The sequence below is a fragment of the Sceloporus occidentalis genome, unplaced genomic scaffold (assembly GCF_023333645.1).
Source record: "Sceloporus occidentalis isolate IW3139 unplaced genomic scaffold, rSceOcc1.0.p SCAF_2, whole genome shotgun sequence".
In the NCBI taxonomy this organism is placed as follows: domain Eukaryota; kingdom Metazoa; phylum Chordata; class Lepidosauria; order Squamata; family Phrynosomatidae; genus Sceloporus; species Sceloporus occidentalis.
This window is the reverse complement of record NW_028316982.1, coordinates 5,446,281-5,464,743: the sequence shown is the minus strand read 5'-3', so window position 1 is coordinate 5,464,743 and position 18,463 is coordinate 5,446,281. Positions and strand designations below refer to the sequence as shown.

At 42.1% G+C, this 18,463-nt stretch overlaps 1 protein-coding gene across 1 annotated transcript; it reads right to left on the bottom strand.

The window, feature by feature from the left end:
• Nucleotides 1-5,490: 5,490 nt before the first annotated feature.
• LOC149317913 (programmed cell death protein 1-like) lies at nucleotides 5,491-18,148 on the bottom strand. The gene is made up of 5 exons (XM_089507500.1): nucleotides 18,061-18,148; nucleotides 15,867-16,175; nucleotides 11,679-11,867; nucleotides 9,093-9,127; nucleotides 5,491-8,084 (listed from the first exon to the last, which is right to left on the bottom strand). The coding sequence occupies exons 1-5, from the start codon at nucleotides 18,146-18,148 to the stop codon at nucleotides 7,851-7,853; spliced, it is 855 nt and encodes a 284-aa protein (XP_089363626.1). The 3' UTR covers nucleotides 5,491-7,850.
• Nucleotides 18,149-18,463: the final 315 nt, after the last annotated feature.

Below are 18,463 nucleotides of genomic sequence, written 5' to 3'. Positions count from 1 at the left end.
AGAAATCCCTTCAGATATGTAACCTTCATCTTTCAGTCATCTCTTCTCCAAGGTAAACACAACCAACTCCCTGAACCATTTCTCATAGGTTTTTGTTTCTAGACCTTTGATCGTCTTGGTTGACCTCTTCTGGACACTCCACCACTCTATGAGGCAGCATCTTCCACTATCCAACAGCTCCTACTCCTAATGTTGAGGTGGAATCTCTTTTACTGTAGCTTGCATCCATTGCTCTGTGACCTAATCTCTGGAGCAGCAGAAAACAAGCTCACTCCATCCTCAATATGGCACCCCTTCAAAAACTTAAACATGGGCATCATGTCACCTTCTCTTCCCCAGGCTAAATATTCCCAGTTTCCCTGAGCCACTCCTCATGGGGCTTGGTGGTTTCCAAACCTTTCACCATTTTGGTTGCCCTCCTCTGGACCCTCTCCACCTTGGTCCACATCCTCCCTGAATTGTGGTGACTAGAACTGGACACAATATTCCAGGTGAGGTCTGAGCAAAACACAATAGAATAATATCCCTTGGTCTGGACACTATAGTCCTGTTGATGCAGCCCAGAATTGCATTGGCTTTTTAGTTGCCACATCACAGTGTTGACTCATTTTTAGGTTGTGGTCTTCCAAAAAACCCAGATCTTTTTTCATATGTACCATTTTCAAGCCACATGCCACAAGCCTAGTGGCGCAGGGCGGCGGGGGGGGGGGGGGGCAGGGAGATACGTATTCTATGTTGGAATTGAAAGTAGCACTCATTGCTTTGTGCTGCAACAACTTCGATCAGGCCCAGGGAGCTCAAAGCATTAAAAAGCATCAGAAGGATGTGTGTGAAAAAGAGACCATCCTCCATGTTTAGCACTAAATGGTGTTCCTGCTAACAAACGTAACAATCAGTAAACTTAGAGAAATACTGGGGGTGATCCCATGGTCAGGAATACTAAAAGAGAAGGGAGTTCAAGACGGATGGGAATTTCTCAAGGGGGAGATACTGAAGGCACAATTTAAAACAGTTCCAGTGAGGAAGAAACATGGAAGGTGTCTAAAGAAACCAGGATGCATGACTAAGAACTTTCAACTGAGCTAAGTTTTAAATGGGACATGTATAAGAAATGGAAAAATGGGGAAATTAACAAAGGGGAATTCAAACAAATAGCTAGCCTGTGTAGAGGTAAAATCAGAAAAGCTAAAGTGCAGAATGAGCTCAGGCTTGCTAGAGAGGTTAAGAACAATAAAAATAACTCTTTTGGATATGTCCGCAGCAAAAGGAAGAAGAAGGAAATGGCAGGGCCACTGTGTGGAGAAGATGGCAAAATGCTAGTGCCTAGAATCAAGGGAAGTAATAGTGCCACTCTATCCTGCTCTGTGGTCTCTTCCAACTCTATGATGTTCTGTTTAAAAGTTAGCTCAGGCCCCACCTGGAATACTGTGTCCAGTTCTGGGCCCCACAATTCAAAAAGGATGTGGAGAAACTGGAGCTTGTCTAAAGAAGGGCGACTAAAATGGTGAAGGGTCTGGAAACCATGCCCTATGAGGAAAGACGTAGGGAGTTGGGGATGTTTAGCCTGGAGAAGAGAAGGTTAAGAGGTGATATGATAGCCCTGTTTAAATATTTGAAAGGATGTCATATTGAGGAGGGGGCAAACTTGTTTTCTGCTGCTCCAGAGACAAGAACACGGAACAATGGATGCAAGCTGCAGGAAAAGAGATTCCACATCAACATTAGGAGGAACTTCCTGACAGTAAGGGCTGTTTGACAGTGGAACAAACTCCTTCCTCGGAGAGTAGTGGAGTCTCCTTCCTTGGAGGTCTTTAAACAGAGGCTGGATGGCCATCTATCAATGGGGATGCTTTGATTGTGAGTTCCTGCATGGCAGAATGGGGTTGGACTGGATGGTCCTTGTGGTCTCTTCCAACTCTACGATTCTATGATTCTATGAATCCTGTTTTAGATCCTAAACCAAGGACTCAATGAAGATTACATACAGGTTGATTCTCCCTTATCCACAGTTCTGAAATATGTAATGCAGTGAGCCCTTGGTATCATCTGGTGTTTGGTTCCAGGACCATACATGGATACCAAAATCCATGGATGCTCAAGTCCCATTAAATACAATGGCATAGTGAAATGGTGGCCCTTACACAAAATTGAAAAATCCATATATATATATATATATGGATTGTGTGTGTGTGAGAGAGAGAGAGAGTGAGTGTTAAATACCATAATAAATAAAAATATATACATTCAGCCTTCCATATCCACAGATTTTATTTTGTCCATGGATTCAAGCATCCAGAGCTTGAAAATATATATATATTAAAATGTAAATTCCAATAAGCAAACCTTGATTTTGCCATTTTATATAAGAGACGTCATTTCACTGTGCCATTGTATTCAGTGGGACTTGTGTGAACATGGATTTTGGTATCCACGTGGGGGTCTGGAACCAAAGCCCAGCAGATACCAAGGGCCTACTGTATATATAGATTACCATACATAAAATATATCCAAAAATATATTTTTAAAAAAAATATTTTCAAGCTTTTTGCAAAAAAAATATGGGAATCTCTCTCTCTCTCTCTCTCCCTCTGTCCACACACACACACACACACACAGAGAGAGAGAGAGAGAGAGAGAGAGAGAGAGAGAGAGAGAGTAGGCCCTTGGTATCTGCATTAAGCCATGACATTTAAAGTGATGTCAAACTGCATTATTTCTGCAGTGTGGATGCAGCTTGTGTCTTCTCTTTTTCAGCTAAACATACCTAGCTGCCAGGCTCATTCCTCTGGTTTCCAGACCTTTCGCCATCTTAGTCACCATCTTCTGGACATGCTCCTGCTTGTTCACGTCCTTCTTGAACTTGGATGCTCAGAACTAGACACAATATTCCAGTTGAGATCTGACCAAAGCTGAGCCGAGTGGGGTTATTATTTCCTTTAACCTGGACACTATGCCCCTGCCAATGTGGTCTAAAACTGCCTTGGCTTCTTTGGGGCTTCCACGTCATAGTTTAGCTTGTGTTTAGCTAAGACCCCTAGAACCCTTTCACATGTGCTGGTGTGAAGCCAGGTGTCACCCATCCTCAATTTGCACATTTTGTTTTTCCATCATCCACAATTAGGTTGCACTCTTTCCCACATACTAGCAAGACACTGAGCTGTGGGTTATGTGGCTCAGTGTGGTTCACACAGGTTGAAGCTGCTACATATGCAGGACTCAAGACCAAATAAGTCAACAGGCCTTCGATCCTCAAACTTTGCAGCAGCAGTGAAATGAAACCAATAAAAATTTCAGAGGTTGCAATTTCAGGCAAAAGGTGAGAAAAGAACGCCACCACACTAGGTGTTGATGTGGCCTCACAAAATCTCACCCCGAGTGTACTCTAACGTTAGAAGAAAATCATAATGGCTACATGCTTTCCCCCCCTTTTTTTGCAGTTAACCAAATATGTTTCCATTCTTGGGACACATTTTTAAAAAGATTACACCTCTGAAAAACAACAGAAAATAAGTTGGAAGCATATCGGTAAGTTTGCAATAATTATAACAAATAATTATTTGTTCCTCCATATCAGGGGTAGGCAACCTGCGGCCTGCGGGCCGGATGCGGCCCGGCGAGGCCTTGGGACCGGCCCCAGCCCAGTCCTGCTGCCGATTGCCGCCGAGGCCTTTGGCCTCTTGCACGAGGGGCATGGTGGGGCAATTGTCTACAGAAGCCTCAGAAACATGCATTTATCTTAACATTTTTTAAAAAATCAGCAAATTTTTGCGCATGTCCTCTATTTTTTTAAAAAGTGTCCTCCATTTGAAAATTTTGTCCTACATTTGTCCCGGTTTATTTATTTATTTAAATTTTAAAAAATTATTTAATTATTTATTTTTGGGCTTCGGCCCCCCAGTTGTCTGAGGGACAGCAACCCGGCCCCCGGCTCAAAAGGGTTGCCTACCCCTGCTCCATATGAATAAGGCTTGCAGCACAGTAAGAGCTGAACTAGGGTAAATAAAAAACATATGAAGCCTTGTTTGCACTTACTAGTTGTTGTTGTGTGGCTTCAAATTGTTTCCAATTTATGGCAACCCTAAAGTGAACCAATCATGGGATTTTTGTTGTTGTTTTTTTTTTGCAAGATTTGTTTAAAGTAGATTTGCCATTCCCTTCCTCTGAGGCAGAGAGTGTGTATCTTGCCCAAGTGGGTTTCATGGCTGAGCAGTTCATAGTTCAACCCTCAAACTACACTGGCTCCCTTCAACTTACTTACAACTGACGTGTTGTTTTTTCCACACTTTGCCAAACAAACCATGGTCAGCATTACAGTATTTGTACTTTATATTCCAAACTATAGTTTGTGCAGCTTCTCTTCCCAGAGAGAACCCCAGGATGCTGTCCCAAAGGGAAATGCCACCTGAGAATAAGGCAACATTATGGCTTGTGAGACACTGGGTATAACTCCAAAACAGTTTGCCCAAACAATGTTCTGCAAACCAGATTCGTCCACTTAGTAGCTACTCACAAACCATAGTTTGTGGGTCTGAGTCAGCACTTTGGACAGTTCCTTTAGGGTTTGGACTAAAAAGAAAGAGTGTTCACCACTCCATTAATGCAGGAGCCACTGGTTGTTTATGACTTTATTTATTGAATCCTCTTAATGGGTGTGTCCACATTGCAGAAATAAAGTAGTTTGACACCACTTTAACTGCCATGACTCTATCCTAAAGAATCCTGGGATCTGTAGTTCGGTGAAGCATAAGAGCTCTCTGGCAGACCAGGCTAAATACTTCACCAAACTTCAAATTCCAGGATTCTGTAAGATAGTCATGGCAGTTAAAGTGGTGTCAAACTGCTTTAATTCTGCAGTGTGGATCTCCCCATTGTGTCTACATGCCATGTACAAATAAATCCAGCACCAAATACATCAGAGTGTTGCCTTATTTATTGATAGAATGCATATCCAGCCTACCTGGCAGCTAATAAAAATATAAAAGATTTTACCTATGTATATCCATAAAACAATTCCGTTAAAATATCCTCCAAAAATAAAAGCAATGTGAGATAACAAGGCCAAGCAGTGATCTGAACAGCTCCCAGAGAAACCTCTTTGCCTGCTCTTGAATAAATATAATGGTCATGTTGGTCAGTCTGCGTCCCTTCAAAACAGCGAAGGGACGTTGGGAATGGGACAAGGCCCAGCAGGAGGAGAAAGAAGGAGTTTATTTTAAATTGTAATAATGTAATGTTTTTAATCATTTGAATCATTTAATTGTTTTTTTAACTTTGTATTTGTTTTATACTGTTTTAACATCGACTGTTTTAGATGTGTTTGCTATCTTGAGTCCCTGTACGGGAAGAAAGGCAGGATATCAATAAACATAAACATAAACATAATAATAATAATAATAATAATAATAATAATAATAATAATAATAATAGAAGAGGCCCCAGGGTTTTAAAAATATATATTTTTATTTATTTTTTAAAAAATAGTTCCTTTTACATTTTCTTTAAAACATCACATCTTATCACATTTTCACTGTAACCACATGCAAGTATGTACATGTAAATGCATTGAAGCTGTATGCATGATATTGTAATTTAAAAACATGATTTTAATTTTGCTAGTTGTTTATGTCACAACTATTGCCATTACATTCAGTGACATACAGGAATTATACTATGAAAAAAGAATCCTTCATTATCCCGACAACCTGAAACCCCAACATGGTGTTGTAGCTCTATCCTATGGAGTCCTGGGATTTGTAGTTTCACAAGGTTTTAGCCTTCTCTGCCAAAGACCAAACTAGAAATCTGAGGATTCTGTAGGATGGAGCCATGACAGTTAAAGTATGTGTCAAACTACAGTGTAGATGCACTCCTTAACACAATAATCCATTTTCATATGCTTCCATGAATTTAACTCTGGCACTTGGGTTTACTCTAGAGATATCAGCCTTCAGTGCGAATGTTTTCTCCCTGCTGAGTGAGATCACTTTGTTGTTCTTGTTGTGTGCCTTCAAGTCATTTCCAACTTATCGACTCTAAGGTGACCCTATGATAGGATTTTGTTGGCAACTTTTTTTCAGAGGGGGGTTTGCCATTGCCATCATTCAAGGCTGTGAGAGTGTGACTTGCCTTGGGTCAACCAGTGAGTTGACATAGGCAACCTGGGATTCAAACCCAGAGTCCAAGGCTCAAATGACTGTGACACCCTGTTCTAGGGATCTTGTGAGATCACAAGAAGGGGTTTCTGCACATATTTTCAGTGTGGGTTGTTGTCATTTTCATTTGTGGATTTGTTTTACCAAAAATTTCACACAAAGTTGTTGTTTTTTTTGTGTGCAAAAGTAACGATTCCATTTCTGCAAAATTTGTTCCCACACAAAACACACTGGCTGAGATTCTGCATTGTTACACTATGATGACAGAGTTCCATTGTTGCAGTAGCATTTGAAGTTGCCAACCCCTCCAAATATATATATATATATATATATATATATATATATATATATTCAGGAAGCACATCAAGCAAAGAGTTTCTGAGACACTGTGGATCAGAGGACTGGGAAGTGATGTCTGCCTCCTCCTCTGGATCCCAGGGTGCATTCAGAACAGGCAACAACTGTTTGTTTTCAATGTACCCCTTGAGCAGGGGGGCACTGCAGACATAATTTCCCAATGCTCTAATCTCCAGCACCTTTAATATCCTTGAACTGGGGTGTTGCCTGGCTAAAAATAGACTGCATTCACCAGAGACTGGGCCAAGAAATAGGACAAGAAATAAGAAGAAGACTAGGATTGGGAAGGGAAGCCATGAAAGAACTAGACAATATCCTAAAGAGCAAAGATATACAACTAAGCACAAAAGTTGGAATTGTACAGGCCATTGTATTCCCTGTTACCATGTATGGATGTGAAAGATGGAGAGTGAAGGAAGCAGATAGGAAGAAAATCAATTCATTTGAGATGTGGTGCTAGAGAAGAGGGCTGAGGATACCATGGATGGCCAAAAAGACAAACAAATGGGTTCTTGAACTGATTAAACCAGAACTCGACCTGGAAGCCAAGATGACAAAACTGAGGCTTTTGTCCTTTGGCCACATCATGAGAAGGCACAAGTCATTATTAAAAGCAATAATGCCAGGAAAGACAGAAGGTGGCTGAAAGAGAGGAAGGCCACATGCCAGATAAATGGACTCAATCAGGGAGGTCATGGGCCTGAATCTACAAAATTTAAGCAGTGTAGTGGAGGCCAGGAGGTCTTGGAGATGTTTTACCCACAGGGTCGCAGTGAGTCCAGGCCAACATGAGGGCAGATAACAACACCAACCAGCTAAAAACATTTGGGAGGGCCATGCTTGGTTGTTAATAACCATAAATGTAAATCCTCAGCTAAGTCCAGCTTGCAATCTCGTAACTATTGCACAGGATGCCAGCCTGCATTTTTGTGAAAAGTGCAACTTTTTTTTTCAAATCCAAATTTCTGCACAGAAAGAAACACAACAAAATTAGGGGGAATGGGCTAGGTTTTGGGGTTATCGTTTTTTTCATTCTCAAGTGGTGGTTGGAATTTTCTTCCACAGCATGTCCCGATACGTCAAAACACCCTTCGTCATCATGGGTGGAAAACATAGTCAATATTCATGAAACCCCCTACTCTGAACATATGCAGTCTGTTTCTCGCCTCAGTCCACCTCCATGGCATAGAAATCGGAGGATGTGGTTTCTAGTCAGCAACTGAGCTCCAGACTGTGTCTGCTTTCAGAGATGAATCATGGCCACTACTGTCAACATCTCTGGTGCTGCCCCAGAAGTGGGGCAGGAAGACTTGCCCATCACCATCTCTTGCCTCTGACCCTTCAATGTGGATGTGCCCTGCTGGCGGCACATCTCCCCTGTCTTTTAGTCCTCTTTTCAGTATTCACAGGGTCTGGCTTCTCCGGGGGGAAGACGATAGTGGCATATTCCGTTTGCTCCGTTTGCTGCTTGGGAGAAGGAGGACAAAGAGGAGGCCTCCTTATATTTTGTCTGGCCTGGAATTCCAGCACTCCATAATCCACGGTGAATACAGCCACTGCGGGGGGCTCTGCTTCCTACAAGTCAAGAAAAGAAGTTGCCATGGGTCTTTTTCTAATGTGTTCCAACTTCTAATCACACTAGCTGCCAATATGCTGCTGGATCTGAACAGACATTTATTAATTATTTACTTATTTACGTCATTTGTATGCTGCCTTTCTCCCCAGATGGGATCCAAGGCAGCTGCCCAGAGACAACAAATTAAAATGCTTTCAATAAAGTTTTTTTTAAAAAAAATCAGCACATTAAAACACGAGAAAATCATTTAAAAATCATACAAAAGTTTTCATAAGATAATCTGTTGTTGGGGGTTTGCCACTGCCATCGGCTGAGAAAGTGTCACTTGACCAATGTTACCCAGTAGGTTTTTATGCACAAGCTAGGATTCGAACCCTTGTCTCCAGAGTCATAGTCCAATGCTCAAACAACTGCACAATCTGGCTCTCTAACTGCATTAATTCTACAGCAGTCTGAGTCTACTCCATCAGAAGCACAGGGTGAAGAACACTATCTACAAAAGCTTGTGCTACCAGCTTTTTTTCTCTCAGGCTCAAAGATGCTGTAAGATCCCTTTGCATACAGATTATAATGGAGGTATATCAGACGGTCACTATCAAGTTTACCATTACTAGTACTATTGTGTCCTTGGAAACTACAGGAAAATGCCGTCTGGTTCCCCCATGTGGCTAATTCAGATATTGCACCTTCACACCAGAGAAAAATGCAGAAGACATTTCAAAACAACTCTCTGCTCCCTTCGTTTGCTCAGACGCAGGCAGTAAACACACAGAGAGGAGTAACAGGCAGATAACTTACTCTTATTCCTTTGAAAAGTAGTAGTGCTGCAAAAAGTAACAAGTAATTAGAGTAACTTGTTAGGGAAACTAGTTACTCCCTCATTCTGCCCAGTCTTTTGAGTTTTTACTTACAGCATGTCATGATGCAGCAAAGACAAAATACGGCCAGTTAGGAGCGAATGACTTCCTACTCCCACAACTGAACATTTTGAGTCAAAAAGAACTTACCAAGGGAGCATTTTCATCACGGAATTTTCTTTGCCCTGCAGAACAACACAAGTGATAAAATTCACTCACCATTTAAATGGCTTAGGGAAAATTGGTTCTTTAAGGTTAATGAATGGAATCTGTTAGTAGAGTGATGATAATAGTTTACTTAACAACACATTGTAAGGTAGACTCTGGCTTGGAAGCCAAAGAGGCAGTTAAACCAGTTTTATACACAATTCTTGCAAAACCTTACAGAGGAAGCAATTGAGCACTAAAAGAACATGATGTTATTGCCTTCAAGCTGTTTCCAACTATGGTGACCCTATCAATGATGGCTTTTTTTTTTTTGGGGGGGGGGGAGATTTTGTTCAGAGATGGTTGCCTTTTGCCTTCTTCTGAGACTGAGAGAGTGTGACCTGCCCAAGTTCACCCAATGGGTTCCCATGGCCAAGTGGGGATTCAAACCCTGGTCTCCAGAGTCATAGTCCAATGCCCAATCCACTACACCACATACAGACTTTGATAGCCATACAAACTCATACAAACTCATGGAAGTATGTTTGCTCTTGACTTCCTTTAGAGTGTTACTCACCCACGGTTGCCTCATGGGATTCCTTGCCTGAGTGGGGATTTGAACCATGTTCTCCTGGAGTCTCAGGGCTTGTCTACACAATTAAAACAGTTCTCATTCACAATCAAAGCACCTGACAGATAGCATCTAGCCCCTGTTTGGCCCGGTACATACCACCAATAAGTGGCATACCAGGGCCGATACTAGGGTTAGGGACCGTGCGCCAACCACTCGGTCCCTAACCCTAGTACGTACTGGTGCCGTTACAATGGCAGTGTCCCATGTACATAAGCGCCATACAGCATCCACATGAAAGTACTCAGAAATACTGAGTTCTTTTTGCTCCACAGTGACAGCGCACTGTTTGGAGGCTGCGTCGTCCGTGCAGAGCAAAAATGGGCGCTGGCAGGCCCCTGTTTCTCGGCAATCTGTCCTGGGCCTTTAAAACCCTCCAAAGGAGGAAACATGACTCTGGAGAACAGGGTTTGAATCCTGCTCAGCCATGAAACCCATTGGGTGCTTTTGGGCAAGTCACATCCTCTCAGCCTTAGAGGAATCATAGAATCATAGAGTTGAAAGAGACCAGAAGGGCCATCCAGTCCAAACCCCCTGCCATGCAGGCAATCACAACCAAAGCAACCCTGACAGGTGGCCATCCAGCCTCTGTTTAAAGACCGCCAAAGAAAGAGTGTGTTCCAGGACCAGATGAACTACATCCAAGGGTATTAAAAGAACTGGCAAATGTAATCCCAGGACCATTGGCAATAATCTTTGAGAACTCCTGGAGAACAGGAGAAGTGCTAGCAGACTGGAGGAGGGCAAACATTGGTGCCATCTTCAAAAAAGGGGGAAAAGAGGGTCCAAACAATTATCGTCCAGTTAGTCTGACATCAATACCAGGAAAGATTCTGGGGCAGATCATTAAACAGAGAGTCTGTGAACATCTAGAAGGCAATGCCATAATCACAAAAAGTCAACATGGGTTTCAGAGAAACAAGTCATGCCAGACAAATCTGATCTCTTTCTTTGATAAAAATTACTAGCTTGGTAGATGAAGGGAATGCTGTGGATATAGTATTTCTTGATTTCAGCAAGGCCTTTGACAAAGTTTCCCATGACATTCTTGCAAACAAGCTTGTAAAATGTGGAGTAGACAAGGCAGCTGTTACATGGATTTGTAATTGGTTGACCAGCCGAACCCAAATTTCCATTCAAATAGAATGTGTTCCGGCCACACACAACTTGGAGGAATTTGTGTTTATTGTGAGGGGATGTGAAAACCCCCACAAATTCCTCCAAAAAAGGATTCATGGTTTTTACAAGAGTCCAAGAATGCACATTATCTAACTTGTGGCCGTCAGTTCTCTTTGCATGAATTTTGCATTTTGGACAAAGGAAAGATGAATAGATGGGAATCTGCTCAGGAAAGTGGGGACAATTAAGCGTTGGTGCAGATGTATGAAAATCCACAGCAATTCACATCATACATTGCATGTACAGCGCTGTGTATATTTACAGCGCTTCATAAATAAAGGTTAATAATAATAATAATAATAATAATAATAATAGTATGGACTAGCCCCTGGTCCAACAATCAAACAATCAAACCATCATACCATGCCAGCTCTTCAACAACTCTAAAGGGACATCACAAACTAAGAGTCCTTCTGTTTTTGTGGGTTTTTCGAGCTATATGACCATGTTCTAGAAGAGTTTATTCCTGATGTTTCCCCAGCATCTGTGGCTGGCATCTTCAGAGAAAGCTCTGAAGATGCCAGCCACAGATGCTGGCAAAACGTCAAGAATAAACTCTTCTAGAACATGGTCACATAGCCCAAAAAACCCACAAAAAACTATGGATGCTGGCCACAAAAGCCTTCGACTTCACATAAGGGTCCTTCTGTATGTTACTAGTGATGGTTTATCCAATCCTTAATCAATAAATTCTGGAGCCAATCTGGAAAATGCTAACCATGCTATATAATCCCAGCAAAGGCTCTAAGGATCCAAGGATGGCAAAACAATGTGCATACCTTGCCTTCGCTGGCTAACATTATTGAGGAAGAAACATAAAGATCCCAGTATCAAGACCAAGAGGAGTCCACACACTCCAATGGCAACAAGGCGGATTTTGTGGTCAGTGTTTTCATTAGTTTTTTCATCATTATGGTCCTGATCCTCCTCTTCCTCCTCTTCTGGTAATTCAGTCTTTGGTGCAAATTCTGTAGATTTCAAAGAGAGAGGCAGAAATGTCCAGTGGGTCTGACACATAAAGGTCAAAAACAAAAACAAAACTCATTGATTAACTAAAGAAAACTTTACCCAAAAATCCTGCATCATGGAGTTATGCAGCAGTTGCACAATGCCACATCATTAGCAAATTGCAGCAGTGTGGAACTGAATATGCAAACAAACATGCAATGTGGACATGCTATACAACATGCAGTGTGCGGTGTACAATTCCATGTGCATTACCCCTAATTGAGTGCACACTTTAAGCATTGGACAAAAAATGTCCATCTGCTTCTGTGGGGAAACTAACGCAAATGTAAGACACTACCAGGATCCCAGGCCATGTCTTATATTCAGAGATGTAGGGTGGGAAATTCTCCAGAAAGTTTTCCACTGCTATATTTATCCCAAGAAAAAAAATTCCACATCATGAGTGTATATGTGTATGTGTGTTTATCCACAATTGTCTGAGCTGTTGTATTGCTAAATATGGTCTAAATATAAGATATGAACTTCTAGTTACTTTTCTAAGGAGACAAGTACGACAAACCCTAGCCCCTAAAGAACAGACTAACAAATAAACACACTGCTAAGCTTGTTTTGGTTCACAAAGGCTGCCTCAACACTGTAGAAATAATCCAGTTTGACACCACTTTAACTGCTATGGCTCAATGCTATTGAATTCTGGGGATTGCAGTTTGTTGTGGCAGTAGAGCTCTCTGAAAGAGAAGGCTAACTGTATCACAAGTTATGGACTCTAAGGTGACCCTATCATAGGAATGTTTTGGCAATGGTGTCATAGTGGATTATTTCTAGAGTGCAGATGCAACCCAAATCTCTTGTTTTGCATTCAGTCACAACTACAAGTAGCCAAGATAAAATGTGAGAAGTTGCCTGTAGCCACAGGCATACATCCATCCTTTAGTAAAACCAGTAAGTTAAGATAGCTGTAATGGAATTTTTCTTAATTTGAAATGGAACTATTAAGCAGTGCAGAAAGTGAATGAGTGAAGCAGCTGCACAAAATATATCAGTTACAGCTGTCATTGGTGGAACAAGTTTCCGTAGAGTAGGGAGCTTATCACACAAAGAAGAGATCAGAAGTTTAGCCAGATATTAACGCCTTTCTATGTGCCTTACTGCATGACATCGATAGGGCTTCAGTTCTGTTTCCCGTGAGAGACCACTTTTACTACCGTCTCCTGCAGGAAGAAAACTGAAGAGCTACCAGTAAGGCATGTGGAAAAGTGCTACTATCCAGATGCACTTCCACTTTCTTTCCTTGTCTGAGTGGAATGCATTTGATGAAGAAGACCTAGTATGTTTCCACACTGCAGAAATAAAGCAGTCTGACACCACTTTAACTGCCCAACAAATCCTGGGATTTGTAGTTTAGTAAAGCACCTGAGCAATCTGACAGACTAGTCTGAATACTTCTCCAAATTACAAATCCCAGGATTTGGTAGGATGGAGCTATGGCCATTAAAGTGGTGTCAAACTGATTTATTTCTGCAGTGTGTATACATCCTTAGTCTACAAAAGCTAATTCTACCAACTTCTTTCATTCAGTTAGTCTCAAAGGTGCTACAAGATCGCTTTGCATACTGATCTGGGCCAACACAGCTATGTCTTTGAAAGCTGTTTTTGAATATGTGACCTTTAAAGACTAGTGTTCTTTGAGATGTGGTTATTTTTTATTAACGGTAAGGGAAATATATGTGCCATTCTCTTTCTGTATTATAAGTCCTCCAGTAAAATAATTTCCAAATAAAGTTTTGAGTATATTTAAATATAACATTCAAACCGAACATGCTAAATCAGACGACATTATCTGAAGCACTAGAAATGTTTCTATTTCTACGTTGGAAAACCCATATCATTGTTTGTACTACTCGCTTTTCAAAAAAAGTAAGACAGGAGAGAGAGAGGTTGATCTCAAGTTCTATTTGAGGGCTCCCTAGAGGCTTCACAGAGCTTGGGAAAGTTACTTATTTTGGGTTACAGCTCCCCAAACTTGCCATACTGACTTGGCTATTCTGGAAGCTGAAGTCCAAAATAGTAACTTTTCCAAGTTCTGCCTTTGCTTGACCACTGTGGAAAGAAGGAAGTTGGAGCAGAAGCAAATGAAAAATTAGGGCAATGTACCCTTTCTACACAAGTCTCTAAACTAAGTAGCTCAAAAGTCTGGTACTTATTATTTACTTTTAGTAAATAATCCAAATATTTACTGTTGTTGTTGTTGTTGTTGTTGTTGTTGTTGTTGTTGTGTGCATTCAAGTCATTTCCAACTCATGGTGATCCTAAGGTTTTCATAGAGTTTTCTTGGCAAGATTTGTTCAGAGGAGAGGAAGTTATTTATGCAAAATGCATATATTTACTACTGACTTAACATATATACATATGCAATTTGTAAGAATGGTAAATATTTGCATTATTTACCAAAAATTACATGAGTAACTTATAATGAGTACCAAACTTTCCATGTTAGTCTTTTGTGCTGGAGAAGAAGAACATGTGGTTGGATTCAAAGGGGAACTTTTTAGGTTCCTCTATTTGGAGGAAAAACCATATACAGTTGGCCCTCTGTTTTCATGGGGGATCCATTCTGGACCCCTCCCCCTGCAAAAACAGAGACTTGCGCATATTCAAGCCCCATAGGCTTCAATGGGGTGTGCCACCATGCGTGTGCCATTGAAAATAGTGGAGGTCGCCCCTCCGCAGATATTCAGGGTTGCGGAGCTCAGATCCATGAGTTAGAATGGGTGACCATACACCCAACTGAGTGCTTTGTGTGATTTAAGCTTCAGTTGCAGCAGAAAGACAGGGAATGTTTCCTTCTGGCAAGGGTGGCATAGCCTCTCTCAATAGGATGCACAGTTAAGGAGAATCTGAAGGCAAAGAAAGGAGAAATGGGGCAAGACTGCTATCCACATAGCCCAGGGGCATCACTAGAGCTGGTGTCACCCCAGTGTGGTAACTCATGCTGTCATCCCCACCCTCAGATAATGGTCCCTCAGGAGTAGATCCAGACACCATGGAAGAGAATTGCTCCACTGAAATGCTACCAATGGCTGGTAGACCAGGATTGCCAAAGGGATTGTCCAAGACATGGGTTGACTACCCTTATTTGCAGATTCCAAAGGGGTCTAGATAGCATTCAGTGAAGGGAGAGGCATCCTGTAGTTCACCATGGTGTGCCAACAGCTTCCCCAGATGGCATCCTTAGTACCTTTGGGCAGGTGGACTTGGTCCTTCCCATGATCTTCAGTCTCCAGAAATCCTGCTCTATCCATGGAGAGGCATGGCAGTACATTCCACGACAGAAGGCATACACCGCCTTTGAGGTGTCACCCAGTGTGGACCGCACTCCCTGCACCTTCCTAGTGACAGCCTTGAGATGGCGATCATTGGGCTGTGAATCTGCTCTGAAATGAGTCTGGAATTTCAAGAAGCCACCGAAAGTGTTAAAATCTGTCTTCAAAAATGCATTCAGCACCTTGAATGGCTCCTTGCAAATTTAAACTACAGTGGACCCTCCACATTCAATGAAGTTAAGAGCACAGGATCCCTGTGAAAGTGGGGGGAAAGCAATTTTTTTTACTTGAGAGAACACCTCTCTAGGAATCTCTAGGACCTCCAGGGCATTTCTATGGTCAAGGCCTGCCAGAAGTTGACCTTAAAAATGCCCTGGAGGACCTACAATGAGTAGAGAAGTGTTGTCTCTAGCAATCCCTAGGTCTTCTAGTGTGATCTTTGGCACAAGCTGGCAATAGAGTCATGCTGAACGACATACAAATTCCTAGAGAAAACATATTAATCAAATCTGTGAATAATCAAATCTGCAAAAATCGAAGCTGCAAATATGGAAAGCTGTACAACCCAGAGTAGATCCGTCACCCCAATGATAGGACAGCCACTAACAGCATACAATCTGTAACAGAATCAATGGCCAGACCCTTTGGGAAAGGGCCTGAAGTGCTCAATCAGACCTGTCACAGTGAGGATTCCTCGGTCGCTTTCTGTTAGAGTCTGGTTTAAGGAGAAAGATGTGAACGTGCAAAAATAGGTTCCGCTGTCATTCTTTTCTAATTCCAGGATGGTCATCTTGGACATCTTTGAACTCAGACAAGTTATTTGGTACTTTTTGTTCCTGTCGCTAGTATCCAGTATTCTTGGCTGGCTATCTGCCCCCAGTTTGAACCAGTTCATTGAAGAGTCTGAAACATCCACTGAGATATTACAGTGGAACTCAGCCGTCGTTCCCACCGGTTGACTCAACTGAGTAGGCCGAAATGTTGCTGCCAAAATAGACAAAAAAAGGAAGATGCATCATTAGTGCAGAGATTTGCAATGGAAACTGGTAGCCTCAGGGAGACCAGATGTCACCACCGCAAAGGAGGACAAAGCACCACAAAATGTAGGACATTCAAGGAAAAAGTAGGACATTACAAATTAAAAGCTAGAAACACTAATAGAAATAGCAATTCATTTCATATGGTTTCATTGTTGTTGTTGTTGTTGTTGTTGTTGTATGCCTTCAAGTCTTTTCCAACTTTATGGCAACTCTAAGGCAGGATCCCAGGATTCACTGAATTTTCTTGGCAAGCATTTTCAGAGGAGGGAGGAGGTTGCCATTGCCATCCTCTGAGGCTGAGAGAGTGTAACTTGCCCAAGGTCACTCAGTGGGTTTCCACGACCAAGCTGGGATTTGAACCCTGGTCTCTAGAGTTGTAGTCCAACACTCAAACCACTACACCACACTGGCTCCCTCATATGGTTTAATTCCAGCTATATTATACATACTATATTTTATTATTTACCCAATCATATATTATTATTATTATTATTTTGCTTTTTTAAATGAATCTTTCTCTGTTAAAATGCCTTGTTGGCTTGAAATATACTTATAGAACTCTGAGCAAGACAAATGCTTAAAATTGTGCTTTACTAGCAACAACCCTTGACTGAATCTTCATTTAAATTATTGCTTCCATTTGTCCGTTTGTGACGAAATTAAGGGGAGGGAACCCTTTTAACATTTGACTTGTGTCCTCACTTGCCTAACACATTTGCTGTTGAACCCTAAGTTTGTCTGCTGCTGCTACTTCTAGGAAAAAAGAACTTTAGAAGGGCCCATCCCATTTGCAACAAGTAGAGGCTTTAACGTAAATGCATTTCTTGAAAGAGAACAGCAAATGTGCCATTATTCCATGTGCTTCTTAGCGATGCTCGAAATGGAGGACATTTTGGAATTTCTCCGGGACAAAAGGTTGAAATTTAGGACATGTCCTGGAAAAGGAAGGTCACCTGGGTAGCCTCCATGTCAATGGGGTAGTGAATCCATCTGGCTGCTGCTGGAGAGCTTCCCATGGTTTCAACCAGCCAAAGCCACCTTTCCCATCTGGGGACCCCCAGATGTGTTAGATGGGAAAGGGAAATAGGATGGAGGCCAATATTTGCTGATCCATCTGCCACCCCCTTGAACTACAGTGTATTTTAGGCAGCCCACAAGTCACATCACGTCACTTTCAGTTCTGATTTTTACCCTCTTTAGGAGAGGTTTTTGATAGGATCCTGTCCTGTGAAATAATCTAAGCCATTATGTTTTGGAGCAGTTTTGCACACTCTTGATTATTTGGGGGAATCAACTCATCTGAGTGCTGAGGTTACCGTGGTTGACCCAAAAGACAAATAAGTGTGTCCTAGAGCAAATCACTTGCCCTAGAAGCCAAGATGACTCAACTGACATTGCCATATTTTGGCTGTATCATGAGAAGGACTCACTAGAAAATAAAACAATGCTTGGAAAAGTGGAGGGCAACAGCAAAAGAGGAAGACCACATTCCAGATGGATAAATTCCATCCAAGAAACCTATGGCCATAAATCTGCAAAAGCTGAGCAGAGCGGTTGAGAACTGGGTGATTTGGAGGTCTCTCATTTATAGGGTCTCCCTATGTCAAAATCAGCTTGAAGGCAGCTAACAAGTTGTTTAAAAAATCCCTCTTCAACCATTAAGTGTACAGGAGCCCGCTTTGGTTTTCAGCTTCAGCAATCCTAACCTACTGCCATTTCTTTCTATCTCCCTCATCCTATCCTCCATCAGTTTGCCTCGTGGAACCCATGTTGCTCCACGCTTACTCTCAGGAGTAACTGGCAGAATCATCACTCAAACACATACATACCAGAGGGCTTGAGGAGCAGGGCAGACCGGCAACAAAGGAGCAGGAGCCAGGAGCCAGCCAATGCCATCCCCAGAGGTCGGTTTTCCATGGTCACTTCTAAGAAGCTGGGGTCTGGTTGCTCAGGAGTTGCCTCACACATCAGGCCCCAAGACCTGGGTTCAAGGTACTCTGTGGCCAGAACATCAACACCTTCAACAGGCCATTTTGTGGCTTGCTGGCACGTCAGTTGCAGTGGCCTTGGCACGTTTTTCTCTGCTGTGTGTACCAGACAACAGCAAGGACAGAACTGAAGGGTCCCCATTGTCATCTGCCAGGGAAGCCCTGGTTGCCACCACCCACCTACCCACCCACTGCCTTCCTGCCTTCTCCGATTCTTACTACAGAGCTTTACATGCTCTGTACA